The sequence below is a fragment of the Aspergillus niger genome, assembly GCF_000002855.4.
Source record: "Aspergillus niger supercontig An12".
In the NCBI taxonomy this organism is placed as follows: Eukaryota; Fungi; Ascomycota; class Eurotiomycetes; order Eurotiales; family Aspergillaceae; genus Aspergillus; species Aspergillus niger.
The window spans coordinates 1167615-1192428 of NT_166527.1; the positions used below are offsets into that span (position 1 = coordinate 1167615).

Here is a 24814-nt window from a genome sequence, read left to right on the forward strand (position 1 = left end):
TACATCCGCGTAATTTCCAATACCTCCCAGCTCTGCAAATTCACCCTTTTGCACGTAAAGTTAGTTAGTATGGGTATACTCGCATATCAACGGTACCGCTAAGCCAGCCCCCCCCCCCCCCTTCTGAATGGGCCCTTATTTATCTAGTGTCTGGTGCTTCCTTTACCATCTAGTCTACCAGTCGATAACAGCTAGACTAAGAGATGGTCTCACATGCAAACCGTCTCACCCATTCCGATCTTAATTCGCCGTCTTGCCCGCTGATCTATCTATTAGAGTACTAGTCTCCATAGGACCCGGAAAAGGCTCCCTGGTTCCAATCCCAGCCGGCACAAGACCAATTACTACTAGTAGATAGTACTCTGTAGTATGTGTCAATGTCTCACCGGTATGCATCCAAAAGGTAACAGTAACACATATCAACCCCCCATCAACGCCACTGTTAGCTAAACGTGCAGGAACATCAAGGCCTGGATCTTCGATCATCGTCGCGGCAGAAACTGGGGCCTGGTCCCACAACCAATCGGCTTCATCGCCCCGGCAAGGACGATAACGAGGTCAAGATGAAACTCCTCTTCGGCACGCTAGTAAATTCTCCTTTTAGCTGTTAATTAACAGGACGGTCCCATTGTCTGTCTGTATGTAAGTATGGATCTAGTACCAAGTATACATACCCACGGAGTCTAGTAGCCTTTTCGCTTCCCTTCTCGCCTATGTCTGACCCGTGTGTCATTCCTCGATGTAACGAATTACCTGCCTTTTCCTGTCTGTTTATTTGAAGCTTGAATCCGGGCAATTGTTTATAATTTGCCGAGATCGGGCAGGAAGTCTTGCAAGGAATCAGTATGTATGTATGAAACAAGTCAGTCTGGCATTCTCCGGCCAGGTTATGATTGGGAACAATCCGAATCTGTTGGGGAAAGTGTCTAGTATGTATTTCTGCAATTTAGTCAAGTGTAATGTGAGGGGCTGCACTAGAAGCTTGGTCGGTGCAGGACTAAGTAGTCACGTTCTGTAGGAGGCCTCTTGTCTGTCTCCAGTAGGTTCATTCATTTTCTCTGAGGTACGTAATTGCATATCAGGATCACTGAGAGGTAGTAGGAGGCTCAGCGTCTTCAAATGAATGGATACTGACGATATATATTAATACAAGTCCGCAGCACTGAACTCTCAAGATCCATCGTGCCATACTACTATGATCTTACTACTAAACATAGAAGGCCATCATGATTTCAAATTCATGAGATCTCAGCTCGTGGAATACAAGAAGAACGATTGCTTAGTTCCAAAGAGTACAAAAAGTCTCTGCTGTTTAATGCAGTGGCCACCGGCCATCTCCTAGTTGAAATAGAGGCATAGGCATTGACCAGTATGACTACTAGTTGATACTGTATTTCAGTGGAATCGGGTGGGACTGTGGCAACAGTATATTTCACACCAGATGCAACTTGCTATAGCACTATATGGTATTTTCAAGACACCTTTAGTAACCCTGCACTGGCCGTCGGTGTCCCGCCACCAGTTCCGATCTTTTTCATACTAGGGGATCTAAGACCGAAGACCGACTAGTAGTAGTCCAAGCGTGGGAAACTTTTTCAGGCAGTCCCACCAGTAGCTAGCTAGAAGAGGCTGCTGCTACGAGCCCTACAAGCCAACTAAGGGCGGCGAGAAATGCACGTACTACTTTAGCCTGTTATTCCATCTCAAGCTAGAGGGAGTCGTTCCGTAACTTTTGAGAGACTAGTCATGTCCAATCATATTCCTTTGCATGTGGTTACTAGAAATCCCGTGATGATGCCCGTTAGATAGATACATTCATAGTTATTCTTCTGTTGCAATACGTATATCGATCGACCCCAACACCAGACACCGTCTTCCCTTGACATGTGAGGAAGAAATAGGGAAAGAAATAATTGAAACTCGCACCCATCCAGTAATTATGTATTTCCATGGCATCGTATCTCATCAGCTAGTCCACCGTTGAGGCAGGAGAGAGATCAGGCAATTGCTTGTGCACTGCGCCGGATGCTCTTCCGCGCACCCTCACCAATGACATTCACGATGCCTTCGTTTTGCAAAGCGTAAATTGCCTCGCTAAATTGGTTGCTATCCAAGGGAGCGCTGCTCTGCTCGTTCAGAAGTCTGAAGACTTCAGCCCACCGAGCTGAGCCGCCTGAGCCGGCCAGTTCATCCACCACGGAAAGCACACCGCGCTTGATCATTTCCCGGTTGCGTCTCTCGCTAGCACTGGTGCCCTCGGTGAGCAAGCCCATGTCGATGAGACCGGTGCGGGAGTCCGTCGCGGCCTGCTTGATGGCCGACCGAATGAGGCGCACGGCTTCTTCGACGTCATCGGCCGTCACCTCTGACGAGAGGCGCATGCGTGCGTGGGCTTCCGACAGTCGGATCATGGATTCCAGCTGACGCGTAGTGGCGGTAATACGGCGATCTGTTGACCGGATATCATCTCCAAGCTTGCGCATAGCAACATACGCATCGGAGAGGGCTTTTCCGGCAGCAGGGGTAAGCACGGGGTGCACCTTGGTTTTAGCGTACGTGATGTAGGCCGTGAGGAACTCGACGGGCTGTGAAAAGGGTGCAGGTTAGCTATTGTTACACAGGTGACATCCGTTCAGACTTACCAAGATCTCTTCACTGCTTGCGTTGTCGGGCTTGTCCTCCAGGTACATGTTGACAAGGTGCTTGGCCAGGCGACGATCCTCCTGTTCATCTGTCCGGTCGAGCATAAGATAAACCAAGTCAAATCGAGACAGCAGGGTGGGAGGTAGGTCAATATTCTGCGGGACCGGGAGGTTCGGGTTGTATCTGCTGCCGATGGGGTTCGCAGAGGCAAGGATACTAGTGCGAGCGTTCAAGGTGGTAATGATACCTGCCTTGGCAACGGACACGGTTTGCTGCTCCATCACTTCGTGTAGAACGGAGCGCGTCGATTCATTCATTTTATCAAATTCGTCGATGCAGCAAATACCGCCGTCCGAGAGAACCAAGGCACCGGACTCGAGAACCATCTGCTTGGTGTCAGGATCGCGGGTCACATAAGCCGTAAGACCAACGGCAGATGAACCTTTGCCGCTGGTGTAGACACCGCGGGGCGCGATCTTGTGAACATATCGGAGTAGCTGAGATTTAGCGACAGATGGATCACCGCACAGAAGAATGTTGATGTCGCCACGGTAGCGTGGGTTACCGCCCTTCTGGAACGTCTTGTTGGTGCCGCCAAACATCTGCAGCAGAATGCCCTTCTTGACATCATCCATCTCATAGACACTGGGCGCCAGGGATCGAGAGAGAAGCTCGTACACATCGGGTCGGCTGGCGGTGCGCTTGATTCTCTCCTCCTCCTCGGCAGTGATCTTTCGCGTCTGCTCGGCCTCACCAGCTGCTTGCTCCGACAACTCTTGCTCAACGGTCGACACATCGATGCCCATCTTCTTGCGATCGATCTTCTGGACGTGCAGAACATCGACGTAGGTCTTGAAAAGCGTCTTCTGTGTCCGCTGGCGAGGGTTGATCCGAACCGGGTTGCATCGGAAGATACCAGTTACCTCCACGCGGTCACCGGCCTTGCAGACATCAACAAGTTCGTCGTACACGCAGAGGGAAACCGAGTGAGGGGTCTGGCCATCAGGGATGTTATCGGGGGTTTCTTGCAGCTTGATCACCTGCTTGTCGGCAAAAGCACAGCGGTTGTGAATAATCTGCATTGAGTTTCTGGCTTGGCAGACTTGACGAGGACAGACAGTGGGTTCCGCAATACGACCACGGTCAATATCGACCTGAACACTGTGGTTGCAAATCTGGCAGCGGAAGAAGGCTAGAGAACATATTAGTCGAGCAACATCAACGATGAGGCACGAGTCTCACCTTCTTTCATGTCTGGGATGATGGGCGTGGCCCGGATCACCAGACCCTTGATGCTCACCAACTTGTCCATATCTAAGGCACGTTAGCACTGAACTATCATTGTAGGCGCTTTATTGACATACCAGCAGGATCAAGGTCTCTCATGTTTACGGTAGAGTCAAGACCGAAAGGCATGACCTTGTAGGCGTTGGACTCGACTTCCTGGACGAGGTCCTGGATCTCTGCCGGAGGAGCCCGAGCAGCATCGCTCATAAGCGCATCAGAGCTGGGCACGGCGGGAGCCGAGCTGAGATCCCTGGTGTGGTTGGAACGAGCATGAGCCCGCTGGCGCTGCATTTCCTTGCCTGCCAGCTCAACCATCACATCCTTGACAGTTTGATCCATCAGAGGAATGATTTCTTGGGGGTATGCGTGAAGTTGATGCCACAGCTTCTGTGTCGATGGGTATGCCTTGAGATTCTTTGCATCGAGGTTGAGATTGGTGACACCGAGCTGACGCATCGTGTTGAGCATGGTGATGTACTCTCTTTCTTCTGCGGTATTTCCCATGATACGAGTCTCATCTTCCGTAGCTCCATCGGCCCACAGTCGATACTTGGTGGCGAAGTTATAGAGGAAGTTCTTGAAGGCGGACATGGAATCTTGGATGGAAATGTTGGTACCCCAAATCACGCGGGTGGAGCTGCCACCCAAGGCCTCAGCCTCTGAGGTATCCGGGTGAATGTTGGAGAAGGTCGCATCAGACTGCGGTTCGCCATCGGCAGTAGGCATGCCGTTGGCGTCAACGAAGATTCTGCGGCGGCGACTGGGGGTCGATCCAAACCCTCCCGAATGAAGGTCATTGCGACGAGAGGTGCCCCGGTGACCATCGGCGTTGGAGCGCGACGAGACAAACAAGCCACTACTGCTGCTAGGGATGTCTGAGCGACCTGCTTGGCGACCTAGGGAACGGGTAGGACTGGAGCTGGAGACATATCGGATGGGGGATGAGTCTGTTTACATGTTAGCATATATAAGAAGAAAGCTTATCAGATCAAGCCGGACATACCTCGTAGGGCAGCTACACCGTTTCCTCGTGGGGTAGTTTCGCCATCGTCCATTGTGGAGGAAGCTCTTACGGGGGAGCTCGGTTCGTCCATTCGAATATCGGGGGTCTCTGCGCTGCTGCTGTCCCCCTTCATGGGGGAGGATTGGAAGAACATGGGGGAGGAGGAAGGGACGGGCGCCTCGCCCCGAATCCGCCTCGACGCCCGGGGGGTGGTCTGTAATTGTTCATCACCAAGCGGGGTAGGGCTGCTGGTTTGGCGTTGTTGCTGCGAGCGAGTCGAGCGAGTCGAGCGAGCCGGAGAAGAGACGGCCGAATCCCTAGCAGGACGACCCCTACGACGAGAGGAGGCTGGAGAGTCTGACATGATGAGCCGGTCCTATGAAGAGACAAGTCCACGAAACAAATGGACCAAAAAAAAAGGACCGACAAGAGGAGGGAGGGGGGGAGGGGGAAGTAATTAGATAGGGAAAGATAGTAGGAAGTGGATTGGGGTGGATGATTGTGGTTGCGATGGAGAGTTTGAGGCACAAATTCGAAGTGGGCCTGAAAGGGAAAACAAATTCTCTTCTCGTCGAGCTCAACGCGCTGCAACGCGTCCACCGCGTAAAGTGGTTTCCTGTTTGGGACAGCGTGACACAAAAGCCACATTTTCCACATGACCTCTGTGGCTGGTGGGGCTGGGAACTTTTAGGGCTGGCTGCACCGCCACCTCCTCTACTGGTAGCCAGTCATGAAATAGAATCGAACAGTGGGTCACCAGGGCCAGGGTCACACCTTCCTCTTTCAGGCAGGAACCACCGAACTGGAAAAGCAACGAAGAATGAAAGAATGATGTCTGCCAACAAAACCCCTTATTCTCATTCTATCCTCATCGCTAAAGAATTCTACTCTCATGATGAACACAAGAGATTCTGCCGTAGTACGCGCCAACTGAGATATCTTACGTAGACTGTAACTGAAACTACGGGGTATACTACACCCCCCGAGCGGGTGAAGCATCCACCCTGGCGCGTGAGACGGTAAGTGTCCAGCTAGGGAAGCGCCATGCAGTTTCGGCAGGCGCCTTGATGTCATCCCGGTGAGGATCGGCCATCCCCAAATCAAATGGCGCTTCTGCCCTGCTGCCTTTGGGCTCCCCCCCAAACGCTTCTCTGACTGGTGGGAAGGAGCTGCAAAGTGGGTGCCACTGTTGTCATTGTTTGGTCTCTTTTATCTGTAACACGTTTTTCCCCTTCGCTTTCATCGCTGGATCTCCATTATTTGGCTTGGACTTAATCCGCTTAATCCCCCATTCCTTCCCCCTGGTGGTCATTGTCTCTTTATTTAGACAATTCTCCAGGTCTTTGCTCTCTGTTAGCGCTGTCTTCTCACCAACAGTGGTTCATCTCGTCCCCTTACATGCACTGATTGGTTCTCCCCACTTCCGCCCTCATCTCATGGGCGTCTATGGAGCACTGCTAATTGCTACTGTTACCACTAATTTTGTCGCTCTCGTCTGTGACGTGCTGTTTACTCAACTGTATAACTGCCCTCCCTCGTGATGTCTACACCTTTCTTTCTTCCTCCTTCCACCTTGAATCTAGAACTCTCTTAACTACTACGACTTCATTCATCACCTTTCTGGTGGCTCCTTACATCCATAAGCCACCACCACCACGACCACCTGCTTCGAGCTACCAAGTGGTGCTCGCTGCTTTTCCACTATGACAGATCTTGGTTCGGCGCTGGAACACGCCGGCGGCAGTGGGAAGAACAAGGAGGGTATCTCTATCGGAACTTTCGTTGCTTCCCTAACCACTGCCATTGTCGTCTTTGCTGTGGAATTCCTGCTCTTTATATTACTCAAGGGCAAACTCACTCGTATCTAGTAAGTGGTCCGCCTGGAACTACAGCGGAACGAGACATGACTGATGACTGATCGGTATCCAGCCAACCAAGAACCTATCTAGTCTCAGATAGGGAGCGTACGCAACCATCGCCGCCGGGTTTCTTTCGATGGATCGGCCCCGTGTTTCGCACTTCCAGCACTGAGTTCATACAAAAATGTGGCCTGGACGCTTACTTCTTTCTCCGCTACCTGCGCATGCTTCTCAAAATTTTCATCCCTTTAGGATGCCTAATCCTGCCAGTTCTTCTGCCTTTGAATAAAGTCGACGGCAAGGACACGAGCTACAAAAATGGTACAGCAGCGGATGGCCAATGGAACGTCACCGGTCTTGACCAACTTGCCTGGGGCAATGTCAAACCGGAGAACACATCACGCTACTGGGGCCATTTGGTCATGGCTGTCATCGCCATCTTTTATGTATGCGCCGTCTTCTTTGACGAGCTCAGAGGGTACATCCGTCTCCGTCAAGCCTACTTGACATCTCCCCAGCATCGTCTGCGAGCCTCCGCGACAACCGTTCTAGTTACAGCCATCCCCGAAAGTTGGCTCTCCGTAGAGGCTCTCGAATCACTGTTCGATGTCTTCCCGGGCGGAATTCGAAACATCTGGATCAACCGCAATTTCGACGATCTTAACGAGAAGGTGAAACAGCGCGATGAGCTAGCTCTGAAACTCGAGGCCGCAGAGACCGACCTAATTATCAAGTGCAAAAAGGCTCAGTTGAAACAGGCGAGAGCTGAAGCTAAGAAAGCCGGAAAGAACCCCAACACAGCGGAGACGAAGGAGAAGAAAGACGCCGATAGGAGGGCTTCAGCGCTGGCGCTGGATGGGGGTGTCAGCTCCGGTAACCCCCATCAAGCTCGCACTCTGGACCAGATCCTGCATCGTACTAAATCGAGAAAGAAGCCGGAACAGCCAGGGCCAAAGAAACGACTAAACCCGTTGGACCCTGCCGTCGAGGCAGCAGAGGCAGTCGGGCAGGGCATGGGAAAGCTGGGAAAAACTATGATTGGGGGCTTCAAGAAAGTCGAGCATGGACTGGACGGAACATTGGCCCGATCAGGAGGATTTGTTCCCGGCGACGCTATAGTTATTCCTGCTCACCATTCCGAACCTGAAACTGATGAAGCCAACAACGCCGATGATATGGAGCCCCAGGTCTGGTCAACGGATCCCCGTGATCATGCCGAACCCGTCCCAGAGAGTAGTGCATCAGAAGCGCGACCGGCGTCCAGACCAAAAAGGCCGTTTTGGAAAAGCCAATTGTCCAAGGATTCCAAGACGAGCAGTGAACCTGACGAACTGCCCCTGACGGCCCCTGAGTCTCCTGTGGAAAACGAGGAGGTGGAGGCCTCTGGCTCTGAAAGCGGCAATTCAATCAAAGAAAAGATCCCCTCCGACAATGCAAGAGGATTCAAGGAGGGCGATCGGGTACAGGGAGAGGAGTATCCCATTGCTTACAATGAAGGTTTTGACAACGAGGATTTTGGAGAACCGCTATGGCAGAAATACATCAGACCCAAAGATCGCGATACCATGCGGCTACCAATTTTCGGCCTCAGTTGGATGCCATCATTGTGGCTCATCGGCAAGAAGGTCGACACCATCGACTATTGTCGCAAGGAGTTGGCGCGCCTGAACCTGGAGATTGAAATTGACCAACAGAATCCGGAGAAGTTTCCCCATATGAATTCAGCCTTTATCCAGTTCAACCATCAAGTCGCCGCCCATATGGCTTGTCAGGCAGTCAGTCACCACGTCCCCAAGCAGATGGCCCCTCGTCTCGTCGAAATTTCACCGGACGATGTTATCTGGGACAACATGTCGATCAAGTGGTGGGAGCGTTATCTGCGCACGTTTGGCATCATCGCCGTCGTCTGTGGGATGGTGATAGGTTGGGCAATTCCCGTGGCGTTTACTGGCTTGCTTTCTCAGCTGTCATACCTGGAAGCTGCGTTTACTTGGCTGTCCTGGCTTTCTACATTGCCCGGTTGGTTTATCTCTGCCATTCAGGGTGTCTTGCCTGCACTTTTCCTGGCTATTCTAATGGCGATCCTACCCCTGATCCTTCGCTTCCTCAGTCGAACACAGGGTCTCTCCACGGGTATGGCCGTCGAGCTTACCGTTCAGAACTACTACTTTGCATTCCTGTTCGTGCAGCTGTTCTTGGTTGTGACCATCTCGTCCAGTTTCTCGACCATCATCAGCAACGTGACCGACGTTACCAGCTGGCCTGAACTCCTGGCGCAGAACATCCCCTCATCTAGCAACTACTTCTTCTCATATATGATTCTTCAGGCGATGTCAGTGAGTGCTGGAGCGCTGGTCCAGATCGTTAACCTGGTGAGCTGGTTCATTCTGGCACCAATCCTGGACAAGACGGCGCGGAAGAAATGGGGTCGAACCACCAACCTGAATCAGATGCAATGGGGTACCTTTTTCCCAGTGTACACCACTCTTGCGTCCATTGGTAAGCCTTAATCCCTTACTTGCTCATAGACGACTTTCGCTAATTTGATTTCCAGGATTGATCTACTGCGTCATTGCACCTCTTATCCTAATCTTCAACGTGATCACGTTCAGTCTCTTCTGGTTTGTCTACCGGTATAATACGCTTTACGTGACCAAATTCCGCTTCGATACGGGTGGATTGCTTTTCCCTCGAGCCATCAATCAGCTGTTCACTGGCCTATATGTCATGGAGCTTAGTCTGATCGGACTGTTCTTCTTGGTCCGGGACACGCAGGGCGAAGTTGCCTGCGAAGGACAAGCGATTATCATGATCATTGTCCTCATCCTGACTGCCGGCTATCAGATCCTCTTGAACGACGCTTTTGGCCCTCTGTTCCGTTACCTACCCATCACGCTGGAGGACGACGCGGTGCGCCGTGATGAGGAATTTGCTCGGGCCCAGAGAACCCGACTGGGTCTCCCAAATGAGGAAGAGGAGGACCCCAATGATACAATCGAGCACCAGCTGGCTGAACGCGAGCATCGTCAGCATCAGATTGACCGGATGTCGCACGATATCGAGTTAAAGACGCTGGAGTCTTCCTCCCCAGACCGGGAAAATCACCACATCATGCATAGGCCACATCTCGGACCGCAGCGAAAATCGTGGGCTGAACGATCACCAAACCGGCGGTCACCATACTACAAGGCCCACTCCAATACTCAAGTACCCAGTGTCCAGCGTCTGCGCGACAGGATCGCACAAGACGCCGAGGCCCAAGGCCCTCCTTCGCGCAATGTTGGGACCACGCTTTTTGCCGGCATCCACGACGAATTGGAGGACTTGACACCCGACGAACGTGATCAGCTCGTGCAACGGGCTTTTCAACACGACGCTTTGCGTGCCAAACGACCGGTGATCTGGATTCCTCGTGACGACCTCGGGGTCAGTGACGATGAGGTGTACCGGACGCAACGGTTCAGCAAGCACATCTGGATCAGTAACGAGTATCAGGCACTGGATGGGAAATGCCACACGATCTTCAGCCGCAGTCCGCCCGACTTCTCCGAGGTGGACCTTATCCAGTTATAAGGCGTTGGGCTATGTATCAGTAGGCTGTATGATTGACGACTATTTGTTCTGGTTTGCAGTTCTTGCTTCATTCGGTTCATGGGATAAGGTATTTGCATTTACAGGCGTTGGGGACCATTCACAAGGGTTATAATAGAAGCGTGTGTACATGATTACCCGAGCAAGATGCCATAGATGGAGATACATCACAAGCAATGTCTATATAGTACGATAGCAGCACCCATCAAATTTAATCCACCTCAATCCATAAACTTACACACGGGCAACCGATACTTCTCAATCCTCCAATACGGCCTCCTCACACCCTCCCACTCACCCTCCAACGCCGGCACCTCCAACTCCTCCCACTCAACATCAAACCCGGCCTCAAACAAATCCATCTCCACCACCTTCTGGTAAACATCATAACTAATCTGCCTATCGGCCCCCATCCCATTAAAGAATCCCCAGCGCCCGCTCCCATTTTCGCCATCCTGCTCCAAAATCCCAATCACCTGCTCCGAAAAGAACTCCCGGAAATCACTATACGACTCGGCAAACGTATCATAGTAGATCGCATCAACCACTACCCCCTCGCCCACCAACGCAGGCAACACATCCTGCCACCGGCCCTCATGGATCCGCACCCCGGGCTTCTGATCCCACCCCTTACGCTTCATCTCCGCCACCACCTCCGGGTGCGCCTCCACGATATGGTGCTCACTGGGTCCATGTGACTGCAGGAACGTATCGACGATGCCCATCCCATGTCCGATGTTCATGACCCGCAGTCCGGGGGTGGGGAGCAGCTTCGCCGCGGATTTCTCCATGATGGTGGATTCCCACGACATCATGACGCCGTTTTGGTCACTGTCGAGGAGTCGATCGTTCGTGAATGTTAGGTTTGAGTCGAGGTAGCGTGGTTGGGTGACGGAGGGGCCTTCTACTACTGCGCTCTCTTCGGTGGAGGTGGTAGGTTCAGCAGCGTTAGCAGGAGCTTCAGCAGTAACAACTTCTTCTTCTTCTTGCTGCTCCGTGCCCTCCTCCTGCTCTCCCTCCTCTTCATCTTCATCGTCATCATCCCCCAAAGCCTCCCACCCCTCCTCCAACCTTCCCAACAACAACTCCGCCCGAACCCCCGCATCCACAATCATATCATAAACCTCCATCAACCCCAACCGTCTCGCAATACACCCGGGCGTCTCATCATTCAAGTCCAGATCATTCCAGATCGCGCCCTCCCCGAGCAGGAACTTGACTGTTTCGACGACGCCGGCCGACGCTCCACCCTCCTCACCAGCGTTGGTTGTGTCGACGCCATTCGTCTGCTTCTCGCCCTCCTCGTTGCTCTCTTCGCATGCAGCGATGGCCGCGTGGAGCGGCGAGAACCCTGTCTCGGGGTCCTTGACGTTTGCGGGGTTCCCGGGCGTTTGGTTTTCGCGGATGAGGCGCCGCAGGAGGGGGATGTTGTGGGTGGATGCGGCGAGGAGGATTTCTTGGATGTTGAGGTCGAGGTTTAGGGCCATGTTAGGGTCTTGGGTGAAGGTTATCATTGGGTCTGCGTCGGCCATCTTGGTGTTTATTTGTGTGTATTTTCTCGTTTGGCTGCGAGAGAGGAGGGGTTAGTTGTTGTGAGGATGGTGGGGTGGAGGATTTGGATATGCGCGGCGGCGGGGTGGGGAGAGGAATTTATTTTCGAGCGGGGAAAACTTGGGTTGGGTTGGGTTGTGGTGGTACGGTGCGGTATAGCGTAGGTGATTGGGATGGACTTACAATTGATCGATTTATCAGGGAGGTGTTTGGGGGTTGGAATGGTTTGAACTCCCACGTAGAGGATCTGTTCTACTGGGTTTGAAATGGTGGTGGTTGATTCCGCTGGTAGAGATTTCCGCCGCCGCATTCGTCCCCGCCGCAGCTCCGCTATAACTGCATATCCATTTTATAGCTCGTACAGTGACTGAGTGTGTACCACCGGTCTTCATGTAGTAAGAGAAGAGAAACTGATCGCCGTTGCTCGAACCTGAGAATAACTATTTGTACAAGTACCCGATTCCATTCACCTGTCGTCCTGTCGGACGATCTTCATAGCGCCATGTCTTGCTACACCATTAACAAAGTCCCCATTCCTCTCCATCGGTCCATCCGTCCGCTTATTTCGTGTCGTCGGAGCCCGCGTTGACGTTCAGGCCCAATCCCTGGCTGTCCAGGTACAGCTTGTTCCGGCCACCGTTCTCCTGCAGGATCTGGGCGATTTGGCGGGCGTTCTCGATCTTCCGCAGCTCGATGTAACTCTTGCTCTTCTTGATGGCATCACCGATCAGCTCGGCTGAGCGAGCCTCACCCTGAGCGCGCACAATGAATGCCTGCTTCTCCTGGCGGGCCTTGTCGACCAGGAAAGCGGCCCGTTGGGCTTCCTGCTGAGCAACCTGCTTGGCTTCGACGGCGGCGGTGAATTCGGGGGAGAAGGTCAAGTGCTATGGCAGGTATTAGAGAGACGGATAAAAGAGGTGATAGTAGAGATAGCATACCGTAAGCGACACATCGTCCAAGGCAATGTTGAAGCGAGCAGCCCGACGAGCAAGGTTCTCCCGGACCAGGCGGGCAACGTTCTCACGCTGAGTGATCAACTGACTGGCGTTGAATTGTGCCACCACACTCTTCAAGACCTCGTTCACAATCGAAGGGAGCACACGCTCATCAAAGTCCTGTCCCAGGGTACGGTATATTTGGGGGAGGGCGTCCACACGGGGTCTGGACAGGACACGGCAGGTGATGTTCACCATCTGCAAGTCCTTGGTACCGGTAAGGGAAGCAATATTGCGCGGCTTTGCGCGGACATCATAGATAATAGGAGTTTCGATCCAGGGAATCCGAAGGTGAGTTCCTAGAAGGACAGCCTGTTAGATGAGCCGAATGCAGAGTATTGAGTATGCTTACCTTCACTGTAGATTTCCTTCTTGACACCACCTACTCTGGAGTACTTGATCGCACGGTGACCACCATCAACTGCAGTAGCCGTCAGTAAAAACAATACTTCCACCCATTATGCACGACAATGAGCTCACCGTTGAACAGCGAGTTGGAAACAGCATATACTCCAAGTCCAGTGAGAAGCAAAGTAGCGAGGCCCATGCCGGCGCGAGGATTACCACCACCGAAGCCGCCACCAAAACCGCCGCGGCGGTTTTGGAGGGCCATCTGGAGCTTGTACAACTGATCCCTGGGGTTCCCGGACATGATGATGGGGGGAGATGAAGGTGAGAGAGAGACGGGGAAGAGGATTGGTGTAAGCGGCGTCACTTTGGCTTCGTCGCTTTGGAAGCTCGAATTCGCGGCAAATCAATCGCCCGATTCGTCACCGCCTTGGCAGATGCTGCCGCTTTTCGACATCATCTTCGCTCTACGGACTTATCTTTCATTCATCTCCATTACTTCAAAGAACTTGTTGCCATTGCTTCTCGGGTATTCCCCCCAGGGCATTGTTCAGTTCTTATCAGCTTCTTGTCTCCGGGCTTCAGAGAATTCACCTCCTTCCCTCCGCGCATCTTCCTCAAATCATCACCTCCACCTCCTCTTCAACCACCAAAACACCTATCTATACCCTCCCCTCTTTTCTCCCTCCACCACAATCATGGCTCCCGGAGCCGGAAAGAGTGTCTTCCTGGGGAATATCCCCTATAGTATGTTCCCAGTCTTTGTCTTGCGTCCAGCACAACCACCCCAATGGCATCAAACTAACCCATCACTTCCCAGACCTCACGGAAGAACAAGTCAAAGACATCCTCAGCTCCGCCGGCACAGTAACCAAATTCCGCCTGATGATGAACCCCGAGACCGGTAAACCCAAAGGTTACGGTTTCGCCGACTTTGCCGACGCCGATGCGGCCGCCTCCGCTGTCCGCAACCTAAACGACTACGAGATCATGGGCCGCAAGATTCGGGTCGACTGGCCACACAACAATGAAAAGGACTCCATACCCCCCGACTACTCCCAGCTCTCCGCACCCACTGTCCAGGACGGCTCTCAACAGCAACAACAGCAGCAGTCCGCGCCTCTTCCTCCTCTGCCCCCGGGTGTCGAAGTTCCCCCGCATCTCGATTGCCCCAACGCCATCTCTCAGACACTCGCTTCCCTGCCCCCGAACCAGCTCCTCGATGTCCTCTCCCAGATGAAGTCGCTTGTCATGGCGGATCCCGCCAGAGCGACAGAGCTTCTACGCCAAGCTCCTCAGCTCGCCTACGCAATCTTCCAAGCGTTGCTACTCATGAACCTGGTCGATTATGGTGCTCTCGGCTCGGTGGTGGAACAAGCGAGCCAACCTAGTGCACCAGCACCCCCTCCTGCCGCCGCGCAAGCCTTCCAACCCTTCTCCGCTGTACCGGGACCGGTGTCTACGCCTCCAATGGTCAACACTCCTTTCGCTGCTGCCGCCGCCCCGCCGCAACAACCCCCGCAGGCTATGCCAGGACAGGAAGAGCTCCTGCAGCAAGTGCTCAGTATGCCGCAGGCTGCGATCGATGCGCTCCCACCCATGGAGCGCAGCCAGATCATGCTCCTTCGGCAGCAGTTGATGCAGGGTGCTATGCGGTGATTGAATATCACCTCTTATCTACTCCTCTGAAACTATTTTATACCCCCTCCCTCCCTCTCCCTCTTATCTCCCGAATGAGGAACAAAAGGAACCGGGCGCAAAGCAGCATCAGGCGGCACATCTGACGCAGAATGCCTCGGCACGAACAACCGAATTTGTTCTACAACCCTTTCATCTCTCCATCTTGATGTTAGCAACGTCATAGCTTTCATTGATTGACTGATTGATCAACAACCGGAACCGGGTGTGAGTTTTGGCGCAATACGGGCATGTTGGTGGGGTTTCAAATTTGCGGGTTTTCTTCTATTGGGTTGTGAGATACGGACTGGACTGGGAGACCATCGCCTTATTGCTCTCCCTTTCCTCTCCCTTTCTTTTTCTCGTTCTCAAAGTTCCGGAATGTACATGATAGTATAGCAGCAGCTGTAGCGGATATCCCAGCAAATTGGTTTTGCTTCAGACAGATCAGCAGTGTTGTAAACTCCTAGTATTCTATCCATGTGCTTGTTTTAACTCGTATTGCTTTCCCCGACGTAAAACTTCAGAGATGAGCCCCATATTTTCCAGAACACATGGTAGATTTCTACTTTCTCATCTATATTTCCGTCACAATTCGTATTATTCTCCTATCTATCATAAATCCCAAGATATGCACTCTAACTTCTAGAACACATAGATTCCTAGCAATTCATCTGTTATCTCCGTCATAATTCGTATCATTTCCCCCCCTTGTCATAAATCCTGGGGTTTATCCCTCCCACACCAGTAACGTTATGATTTAGTTCAACCCGTGCTATATTTCTGGACATGCTCGACGCTGCTTCCCATGGAGCATTTTGTTGACACAGTACACTCTCTTCTCTCTGGCTTTATGCATGTGTGTATGTATGTCGATGTTGCAGAGTTAGGCTCGCTGTCTAGCAACGCTGGATATGAAATCTTCCCTATAGTTTATTTTCCTGTTAAATAGCTTAAGTCTTGAGGTACTGAGGAGGCGTACAAGTCAGCGTGCAGCAGGTTCGTATCTACGAGAAGAAAGGTATAGACAGCATAGTACACGGCAAGGCCAAGGCCTGCTTATATTATTTCCATGCAGTCTTGATATCGCTATGACTAGTCCCATATCAAGTAGACCATTCTCAAAATACAATACAAGCAAGCACTCCATAGACCCTCGCCGTGCATCCCTCGCTATGGGTTCACTCGCTGCCTGAATCCTCCAGACAGACAACAACCATCTTGTGAAGATTCACAAACAAGCAGCACACCATAGCAACAGCCATTCACTGTTAGGTCAAATTTTCACACGCCCACACACGGCTTTTTCCCCTGAATATTCCTCTGCCATGTTTCTCTCTTGTTATGTCCTCTTCCTGTCTATCTCTGTCCCAGTTCTCTCTTCACTTTGTATCTCCTCCACGTGACCCTTTCCTACCCTATCATCACTTTCCATCACAGCATTTGTTCAAGTGCTTCTCAGGCTTCAAGTCTTCGGTTTTCGTTCAAATCTTCTCATAAAGATTCTTTGTAGTCTTCACTATGTCTTCTTCTCTGGAGAGGACTTTGTTGTCGTCGTCGGGTCTTCCGACGCGTCCCTCGAAACAGATGGCGCAGCAGATCCCCGAGAATGACCCTGTCATGTCTGATACTGAGGATGAGTACGATGCAGATGGTATCAATACTAAACTGCCTGAAGTAGTCAGGTCCCAGCTGCCGTTTGGTACTCGAGCGCCGCGAACACAGCTTGCTTTGCATCTCCCTCCTCTTCACGACCTGAATGACATCTATAAGTCGATCACGGAGAAGGCAGTGGAGCTAGGTTTTGACCGTGTGTTGTCCCATCTAGGCTCAAGACGCCTTCGCGTTGCGACAGTCTGCTCTGGCACTGAGTCCCCTATTTTGGCTTTGGAGATGGTACAAAAACGTGGGTGATCTGATAATAGCCCCGACTATTGCGAAACTAATATCTTTGTAGATCTGCGGGAGCAATTCAATATGAATTTCGAAATCCGTCATATCTTCAGTGCTGAGATAGACCCACTCAGACAGGCGTACATTCAGCGCAACTTTCGTCCACCTCGCCTCTTCCGTGACGTGAAGGAGCTCAATCACCGTGTGGCGTAAGACCCTCGCTTTCTGCTATTTAGGACTTATCTGACCGCACTAGTCAAACGGCTTATGGGTCTTTGGAAAAGGTTCCTAAGAACCCTGACATCTTGGTTGCTGGTTTTTCGTGTGTGGATTTTTCAAATCTGAATAACAAGCGGAAAACACTAAATGATAAGGGTGAGTCGGGAGGGACCTTTTGGGCCATTATTCGATACGCAAAAGCCTATAGGCCTCCCTTGGTCATTCTGGAGAATGTAAAGAGCGCCCCATGGGCAAAGATCCAGGAGCACTGGCATGATATTGGTTACTTTGCCACCCACGTCGATGTGGACACAAAGGCATACTATCTGCCACAGACTCGGGAGCGAGGATATATGCTCTGTGTGGACAGGACAGCTTTGGACAAACAATCCGCATGGGACGAAATAGTTCATTGGACACACACCATGACTGAGTTCAAACGTCCCGCTAGCTCTCCAGCCGGCATGTTCCTTATTGACGCCGATGACAAGAGACTCGAACAAATTGAGGCAGACATGGCGACACGCGCAAAGCTGACCCGTAAGCCTGTGAATTGGGAAAAGTATCGAGTCCGTCATCAGACTTACCGTCGGAAAAATTCTCTCGGAGACAAACGCCCAGTAAGTAAGTCACAGGACGATGGTAGCTGCCAAATGCCCGACTTTACTTGGAGAAAGTGGATGAACTCCTTGCCAGAGCGTGTCTGGGAGACACTGGATATGAACTTTCTGCGCAAGATGGCAGAAGGTTATGATATGCACTACAAAGAGTCAGTCGCAACCTCGTCTCTGATCAACTGACTGAAACTAACCTGTTCTAGGAGATGCATCGAACTCTCACAGGGGATCGAACGTGAGATCGATGTACGGGCACCTGGAATCGTTGGATGCATCACTCCAGCCGGAATCCCTTATATTTCGACCAGGGGCGGTCCTCTCTGTGGTCTCGAGTCGCTGGCATTACAAGGCTTGCCCCTTGACAGACTTCTACTAACTCGTGAAACCCAGCGCGAGCTGCAGGACCTTGCAGGAAATGCAATGACTTCAACCGTCGTCGGTGTAGCAATTCTTTCCGCATTGATCCACGGACATAAAATCCTCAAGCCAGGCGAAGGCGCACCCATGGGAAAAGAACACTCCTTCAAAAGCAAACGTGTTATGCCTCAAGACGGTCATACGATGACACCATATGACATACAGCTCAGTTGTGCTGCTCATTTTGATATTGTCCAGCTCCAGATGCGGGCAGCAAGCAGTGCAAGATATTGTGTATGCGAGAGACAAACTAGCATAAGCTTGGGCATCTTGAGATGCTCCTTGTGCCATCACACGGTCTGCTCCGAGTGTGGAGGGAACCCTTCACATGCTTTTGAGCGCTATTCTGATCTCGGCCGCACCATGCCGTTGGACTTTGTCTGTGACCTCAAGCGTAACCTACCAGCTAGATTGGTGATTTCTGGCATTTCTTCGGATTGTTATGCGTCCTTGGCTAACGACACATCACTGGATTGTCCTGCGCATGTCTGGAAAGATTTTTTGGAAGTAATTGAGCCAGCTGTTGGCGACGAACTCCGGCTCTTGGATATCAAGCGGAGTGAAAGATGGACTATCCAGTACGAAGGCAAGCATTCTTTCTTGCGTCTGTTAATCAGTGCCTCCAGCATTGAATGGAACTTGTTTGCCAAATCTCCCAAGGGTACTCCTGCACTTTGTCTGATGCGGGAAATTCTTTCCAAGCCAATCGCTCGCATGACGCCAGTGTCTGCGTCACTTTTGGAAGGCGACTGGGAAGTCTGTGGGCCTCTGAGCTCCAGACAGACGCTGTATTTTTCTGGAAGTGGCCCCAGAATCGACACCTATGAAGTACGTTGCGGCCTCGAGATGAAAAAGGTTATTGGAACAAAACGTTGGACGAAGATTCAAGTCGACGGTCCTGATACAGCGGTGGTGGGCCTGGAGGCAGATGTTCGGGGGACGTATGATCTTCTGCCGGACTGCGGTACGGCACACGCCTCCCTGCACAAAAGATCCGCTGGTGAGTACGATCGCCCGGTGTTCCTTTTTTTGGATCCAACGAAGCTCGGGGATGCAAACAATGATTTCTTCGTTTTTGCTTGGGACCATGAACGTGTCCGCGGTTATGAGCGGAGACAAGCCATCGCGGAAGTCTCCCATCTATGGCGTTCAGTCAAGGTCAGCAAGGATCCGCAGCCCGTTCACATCTACTTCCGCCAATGGACTAGAGCTCCAAATGTGGCCCTGAATCTCTATCTTCCACACGCCTCCATCTCGTGCCAAAGATTGAATGAGGCAACCAACATCACAATTTCCCCCTCAGGTTGTCGTGACGCTAATGTTCCTTTACTGTCGTTCCGAGCTCCGCCAACAGCCATGGAGGCGCTGTGGAAGAAAGAATCATGGGAAGTCATAAACCCACTAGACTCGCCATCCTCGCTTCAGGACCTCTCTTGGCTCCTACAGAAAGCGGCAGTCCATTTGGGCTTTGAAAACTGGAACGCAGTCGCTGATACTCAGGCCCCGGGTGACAATACTGACTCGGCATGTACATGTGTGCCGCTGAAGCCGCGCATCCTATGGGGCCGTGACGGTAGAGGTCAAATCAAGGCATATGAAGATCCATACGATGCAGCCCTCTATGAGCGCCAGGTGAAAGCAAGACCGCCGCCGTTCCTGATTTTCCGAAAGATCGATGAGCAGGGCCTTGCTGACTTGCGCGTTACACTCAACGTCCAGAGCCTGTTGCATCAGGCATATGATAAGTTAGTTCAAAATGGTGTTGTGAAAGAGGTGTCGTTCTACTGGCGTCTGGTCCCGAAATCATACGACACTAGAAACGTCATATTTCCCATGTTTAAGCTCAAAAACAACAAGACAGACGTCGCAGCACCTCACCCGCCTAACTTCCGTCTGGCTCTGCGGCCAGAGCAATTAAGATCACTATCATGGATGGTCCGGCAAGAAGATGATGATGCCCCGCCGTTCATGGAAGAAGAGACGGAGGAGGCACTTCTTCCATCGTTGATGTGGCGCGCAGAGGGGCGAGTCACTAGTCAGAAGTTTATTCGAGGTGGTGTGATAGCTGATGATGTTGGCTATGGAAAAACAGCCATCATCTTAGGCTTAATCGATACGCAGCACGGAAGGGAGCGCCTGCCAACCCCTGCGGAAACCGACGGATTTATTCCTTGCAAAGCAACCCTTATCATTGTGCCTCAGATCATGATCCAGCAATGGCAAGCAGAGATCTCCAAATTTCTGGGTTCTAGATTCAAGGTCTTGGTATTGGCAAAGGCGGGTTCATTCGCAAAAGTATCCATAAGTGACGTTCTGCAGAGTGACATCATTTTAGCATCCTGGTCAATCTTCAACAACCCAGCATACTATGAAAAGCTGCAGAAGTTTACCGGCACTCCTCGAACTCCTAAAAAGGCTGGGCGAAATTTTGATGCATGGTTCAAGGACGCCCAAGCTGCACTGAAAGAGCAAGTCCGAGTTTTGACCAGCCAGGGTCCAAGCGCGCTTCTCGCGTCGATTCGTCTCAAGCGACAAACTGTTAAGGGTTCTCAAATACATCTAACATATTGCCCGTCCCGGCGCCTCCGTGGTGATCAGTACGTCAAAGGTAACCACGCTTCAGAACAAGAGGGCCTCGAAATATTAGCGGAGTTATCGAGTGATGAGGATTCAGAAACAGAAGGCGAAACCGACATTCAAGTTCTGGGATCGAAAACTGACCAGTACCTTAGAATTCAGAGTTATGAAAAAGATGATCTGGCTGAGCAATCTGCATCCGAAACAGATAATGTCACTCAATATGAAGATTCTGCGGCGGAAGACAGTCAAGTCCGACCAGTTCCCTCCAACAAGACAGCTGGCCGAAAGGCGAAGAAGTGGGACGACCGCAAAGAATTCAACATAAGCAAAAGTAGAGTTCAAGATTGGAGGGCCGTCAAAAACCCGTTTCTTCACATTTTCTCCTTTGGTCGTCTTGTCATAGATGAGTTCACATATGCAGACCCCGAAAGGCTCAGCCCACTCCTCTCACTCAAAGCTCGGTCGAAATGGGTACTGTCAGGGACCCCGCCGCTTAACAGTTTTGCCGACGTTAATAGCATTGCGCCTTTTCTCAATGTGCATCTCGGTGTAGACGAGGATGACCCTAGACTACAAGACAGACATGTCAAGCTGCGACTCAAGCAGCGCTCTGCTGCAGAGGCATTTCAATCGTTACGGGCACCCTACAGCGAAGTCTGGCATGGACGTCGACACAAGCTAGCCCAGAGGTTCTTAGACCGGTTTGCACGAAAGAATGTTGCTGAAATTGATGAGATCCCATCGTCAGAGCACATAATTGTGGTCCAGCCATCACCGGCAGAACGAGTAGTTTATCTCGAACTGTATAGGCAGCTGATGACATACAACCGCCAGCTCCGTCGAAGTGGCCGAGGAAGATTCAGCAGTGACCAAGTAGATCGATTGAACGAGATTATTGGAAGCAGTGCAACGGCCGAAGAGGCGTTGCTCAAACGTTGCTCATCCCTTGCCCTTCATGGTCGATGGAATAAAGACGGAGAGCCGGAGCTAACAACATGCGCATCCCTGATCGCCATCAGGGAGAAACAGCTCGGTGATCTCAAAAGTGATATCAATATGAAATTGAAGTTGGCAGCGTGGCTTTACTGTTGTTTTGAATCCGATTGTCATCACTTCCACAAGTTCATCGAAAGCATCTTTAGAGATGATTTTGGTGATATGGCCATCACCCAAGAATTTTATTCTCTCTTGAGAGCAGCATTCTACGAATCGAAGGCTGATGATTGGGAGCATTTCTTTGCTGCTCCTGGAGAGCAACTGCCAGATGATGAAAGCAGCGCGTCTGATGCAGAAAACGATAACGAAAGCAGTGAACTGGTAGCCAACGATGGCCTCGATCATTCTTCTAGACCAAAGGTCGCCAAGCATAGCAACCAGCGAATCCAAGCCAGGAAAGCCAGCGGCAGTAAGCGATCCGAGGAAAGCAGTGAGAAAACCGGCGTTTCGCTTCCCAAAAAGCCCGAGCAAGCTTGTGAAGTCGAACCACTTCTGAAAGAGGCCACGACAGTCATTCGGAGCCTCGTTGTGGAATGGGTACTGCGCAAGAGTGCCCTTAGAACCCTCACAGCGATGCAGCTTTTGCTAACAGGTGCTGGACTCCCGCAATGCAATGGTTGTTACTGCCAGTTGCAAGTTATCGAGAACACGAATGTGTCAGGCCACTGCGGCCATACTCTATGCATGAATTGCGTTTCGGAGACTTTGCAGAGAGAGGAGTGTGTGGTACATGGATGCCGCGGTTCGGGAAGGAAGTTCAATATCATCGAAGCATCCACGCTCGGAGGGGTTAGCGTTGATGAGAGCGCAAAGTATGGCGGCAGCAAGCTGGACAAACTGATAGAGATCCTCAACGGGATCCCCAGCAACGAGCGAGCCCTGATCTTCATACAATATCCCGAGCTCATTGAAGTCGCGTCCAAGGCACTGGATCTCGCCAAGATCAAGCACACGGCGATCTTAACCACAGACCGCAAGTCAATGCAAAAAATTGAACAATTTCAACAGACAAGCTTTGGCGAAGATAAAGCGTTGATCCTGAATCTAGGAGGGGAGATGGCAGCAGGATTGTAAGTTGCCCTCCCACCCTCCCTTCCACCCCCCCTCCCCTAGTGTTTTTGTAGCTTGTGCCTAATGTAATCTGCAGGAACTTGCAATCAGCAAATCACGTTATCTTTCTGTCACCGATGAACGCCGAGACACAGTATGATTATGAGTCGGCAATGATTCAAGCGATCGGACGGTCCCGACGATATGGACAAACTCGCCGCGTTCACGTCTACCACTTGTTGGCCAAGCACAGCATAGACGTGAACATCTTTCAAGAACGGCGACACCAAGTATTGATAGAAAGGAACGGCAAAGCCGAACTCGTGGCTCACGGAGAAGCCTTGGATGGTGAGTGGATCAGGTGTGAAGGGCCGTCCTTGGTGGTCGACAACGCGTTTTGAGTGTTTGGGAAAACTCGTGCAGTGAGTTCAGTGAATGGAAGTGAGGGAATTTTCTGGCTTTCCGCCTTGCAATTTGGATTAGTGGAATCAGTGTCAATAGTTGATGTGTGTGTATTTGTCAGAGTTAACTTCAATGAGCCACTGTGATTAGGAAGATTGAATCCGTGTTTCTCAAACAGCAAGACGAACTCGTAGTTCACTGTCCACGTGAAGTACCTCCAGATAGGAAATGCATTTGTAAGAAGTCATAACCAAATCGGGCAGGAACAGCACCAGCAAATCAGTCGGACATTCTTCTCTGTTGAAATTCAAACCCAAGAGCTGCAGCAATTACCTCGGCACCGCCAGTCGAAAACAGGAATCTAGGATATGGCACAGAAATCCCGTTAAACATTGAAAGAACTGAATTGGTTACTGCTAACGAGATCCTCTATGGTAGTTGACATCAATCCCACCATATCCGACTTTCCCCCTACGCAAAAGAGAGAAATCAGAAACAACGTACTGTACATAAGCGTTACCTGGTGGCCCGTCCAGTTTCACCAACCAGGACAGAAAAGGAAAAACGAAAGGGGGAACATGACAGGGATTGGAACCATCCAACGCACGGTATCGAAACTATATTGTCTGGCTCGAATTATAGGTTTATCTTCATTTATTGTGTTTGCTCGTCCAAAGCCCCATCCTTTCTCATCATCGTAGCCGGGTCCCACACGGGCTCGATCAGGTTGGTCAATCCCGCGCTGTTCTCGCATGTATCTCTGCCGCTCAGAGGACCCGGAGCAGGCACCTTCACCGTCTGGCCAGCCTCGGTGGCCGTGGCGGACTCCTTGAGGGCGGTGAGCAGCGACTTCATCGATTCGGGGGTAAGGTCCTCGTAGTAGTCGTCGTTGATCTGGACCATGGGAGCGTTGACGCAGGCACCCAGGCATTCGACTTCGACGAAGGTGAAGAGACCATCTTCGGTGGTGTGTCCGGGGGTGATACCCAGGTGTTCCGTGATCGCCTTGACGATCTTGTCGCTACCGCAACCACCGAGCTGGCAGGGTGTCTGAAATGGCTGTCAGCAATGACAAAAACGAGGGGACGTATGCCACGCCAGGTAGGAAAGGGTCCAATTTCATACCGTCGTGCAAAGCTGAACAAAGTACTTGCCAACCGGCTCACGGTTGTACATGGTATAGAAAGTTGCGACTTCGTAGACACGCATGGGGGGCATCTCCAGGAGACGGGCGACCTCGTTCATGACGCTGATGCTGGTGTAGCCGTGCTGGCGCTGGCCAACGTCCAGGACCGGCATGACAGCGGCCTTCTTGTACTGGGGGGGATAGCGCTTGAGGATCTCATCGATGAGCTTGAGGTTTTGCTCGGTGAACTTGAACGGAACATTCGGGTTGTTTTCGCCTTTGTTGCGGTGCTGGACAAAGTCAACTGGTCAGCATTGGCACCTCGCAAAAGATATGGCTTTTTGACGCGCAATTGGCAAACGAAATAATATCCGGCATGCCGCCAAATCCGAATCAGCCATAGGAGTGCTTGGGACGTACCACGGCAAGGGAGTCGCTGAAGCGTTGCGGACCAGCCGAGAAGGGTCTGAATTGGGTCTTGGGGATCTGCTGGAAGAGCTGGCGGCCAGTCCGCGGGACGGCGGGGAAGAATTTGGAAGCCATTGCTGGCAAAGGAGAGG

The 24814-nt window shown here is 51.6% G+C and overlaps 7 protein-coding genes across 7 annotated transcripts; 3 read left to right on the top strand and 4 right to left on the bottom strand.

Moving 5' to 3' along the window:
* Window positions 1-1997: 1997 nt before the first annotated feature.
* Window positions 1998-5297, bottom strand: An12g04720 (uncharacterized protein; the record flags this gene model as incomplete). The annotated part of the gene is made up of 6 exons (XM_059750865.1): window positions 1998-2585; window positions 2643-3835; window positions 3886-3957; window positions 4008-4106; window positions 4197-4877; window positions 4934-5297. 6 exons carry the CDS (start codon window positions 5295-5297, stop codon window positions 1998-2000), a joined length of 2997 nt encoding a protein of 998 aa, XP_059606434.1.
* Window positions 5298-5828: 531 nt separating this feature from the next.
* Window positions 5829-10365, top strand: An12g04730 (uncharacterized protein; the record flags this gene model as incomplete). Its single annotated transcript, XM_059750866.1, has 6 exons — window positions 5829-5852; window positions 5882-5952; window positions 6273-6426; window positions 6607-6800; window positions 6863-9291; window positions 9347-10365. 6 exons carry the CDS (start codon window positions 5829-5831, stop codon window positions 10363-10365), a joined length of 3891 nt encoding a protein of 1296 aa, XP_059606435.1.
* A 239-nt stretch (window positions 10366-10604) lies between these two features.
* An12g04740 (uncharacterized protein) lies at window positions 10605-11915 on the bottom strand (the record flags this gene model as incomplete). Its single annotated transcript, XM_001395507.1, has 1 exon — window positions 10605-11915. One exon carries the CDS (start codon window positions 11913-11915, stop codon window positions 10605-10607), a length of 1311 nt encoding a protein of 436 aa, XP_001395544.1.
* A 579-nt stretch (window positions 11916-12494) lies between these two features.
* Window positions 12495-13581, bottom strand: An12g04750 (uncharacterized protein; the record flags this gene model as incomplete). Its single annotated transcript, XM_001395508.3, has 4 exons — window positions 12495-12818; window positions 12873-13228; window positions 13282-13350; window positions 13410-13581. 4 exons carry the CDS (start codon window positions 13579-13581, stop codon window positions 12495-12497), a joined length of 921 nt encoding a protein of 306 aa, XP_001395545.1.
* A 394-nt stretch (window positions 13582-13975) lies between these two features.
* An12g04760 (uncharacterized protein) lies at window positions 13976-14936 on the top strand (the record flags this gene model as incomplete). Its single annotated transcript, XM_001395509.1, has 2 exons — window positions 13976-14024; window positions 14098-14936. The coding sequence occupies 2 exons, from the start codon at window positions 13976-13978 to the stop codon at window positions 14934-14936; spliced, it is 888 nt and encodes a 295-aa protein (XP_001395546.1).
* A 1539-nt stretch (window positions 14937-16475) lies between these two features.
* An12g04770 (uncharacterized protein) lies at window positions 16476-23322 on the top strand (the record flags this gene model as incomplete). The annotated part of the gene is made up of 6 exons (XM_059750867.1): window positions 16476-16860; window positions 16912-17056; window positions 17104-17835; window positions 17887-22746; window positions 22824-23074; window positions 23279-23322. 6 exons carry the CDS (start codon window positions 16476-16478, stop codon window positions 23320-23322), a joined length of 6417 nt encoding a protein of 2138 aa, XP_059606436.1.
* Window positions 23323-23782: 460 nt separating this feature from the next.
* Window positions 23783-24797, bottom strand: An12g04780 (uncharacterized protein; the record flags this gene model as incomplete). The annotated part of the gene is made up of 3 exons (XM_001395511.3): window positions 23783-24178; window positions 24254-24544; window positions 24675-24797. 3 exons carry the CDS (start codon window positions 24795-24797, stop codon window positions 23783-23785), a joined length of 810 nt encoding a protein of 269 aa, XP_001395548.1.
* Window positions 24798-24814: the final 17 nt, after the last annotated feature.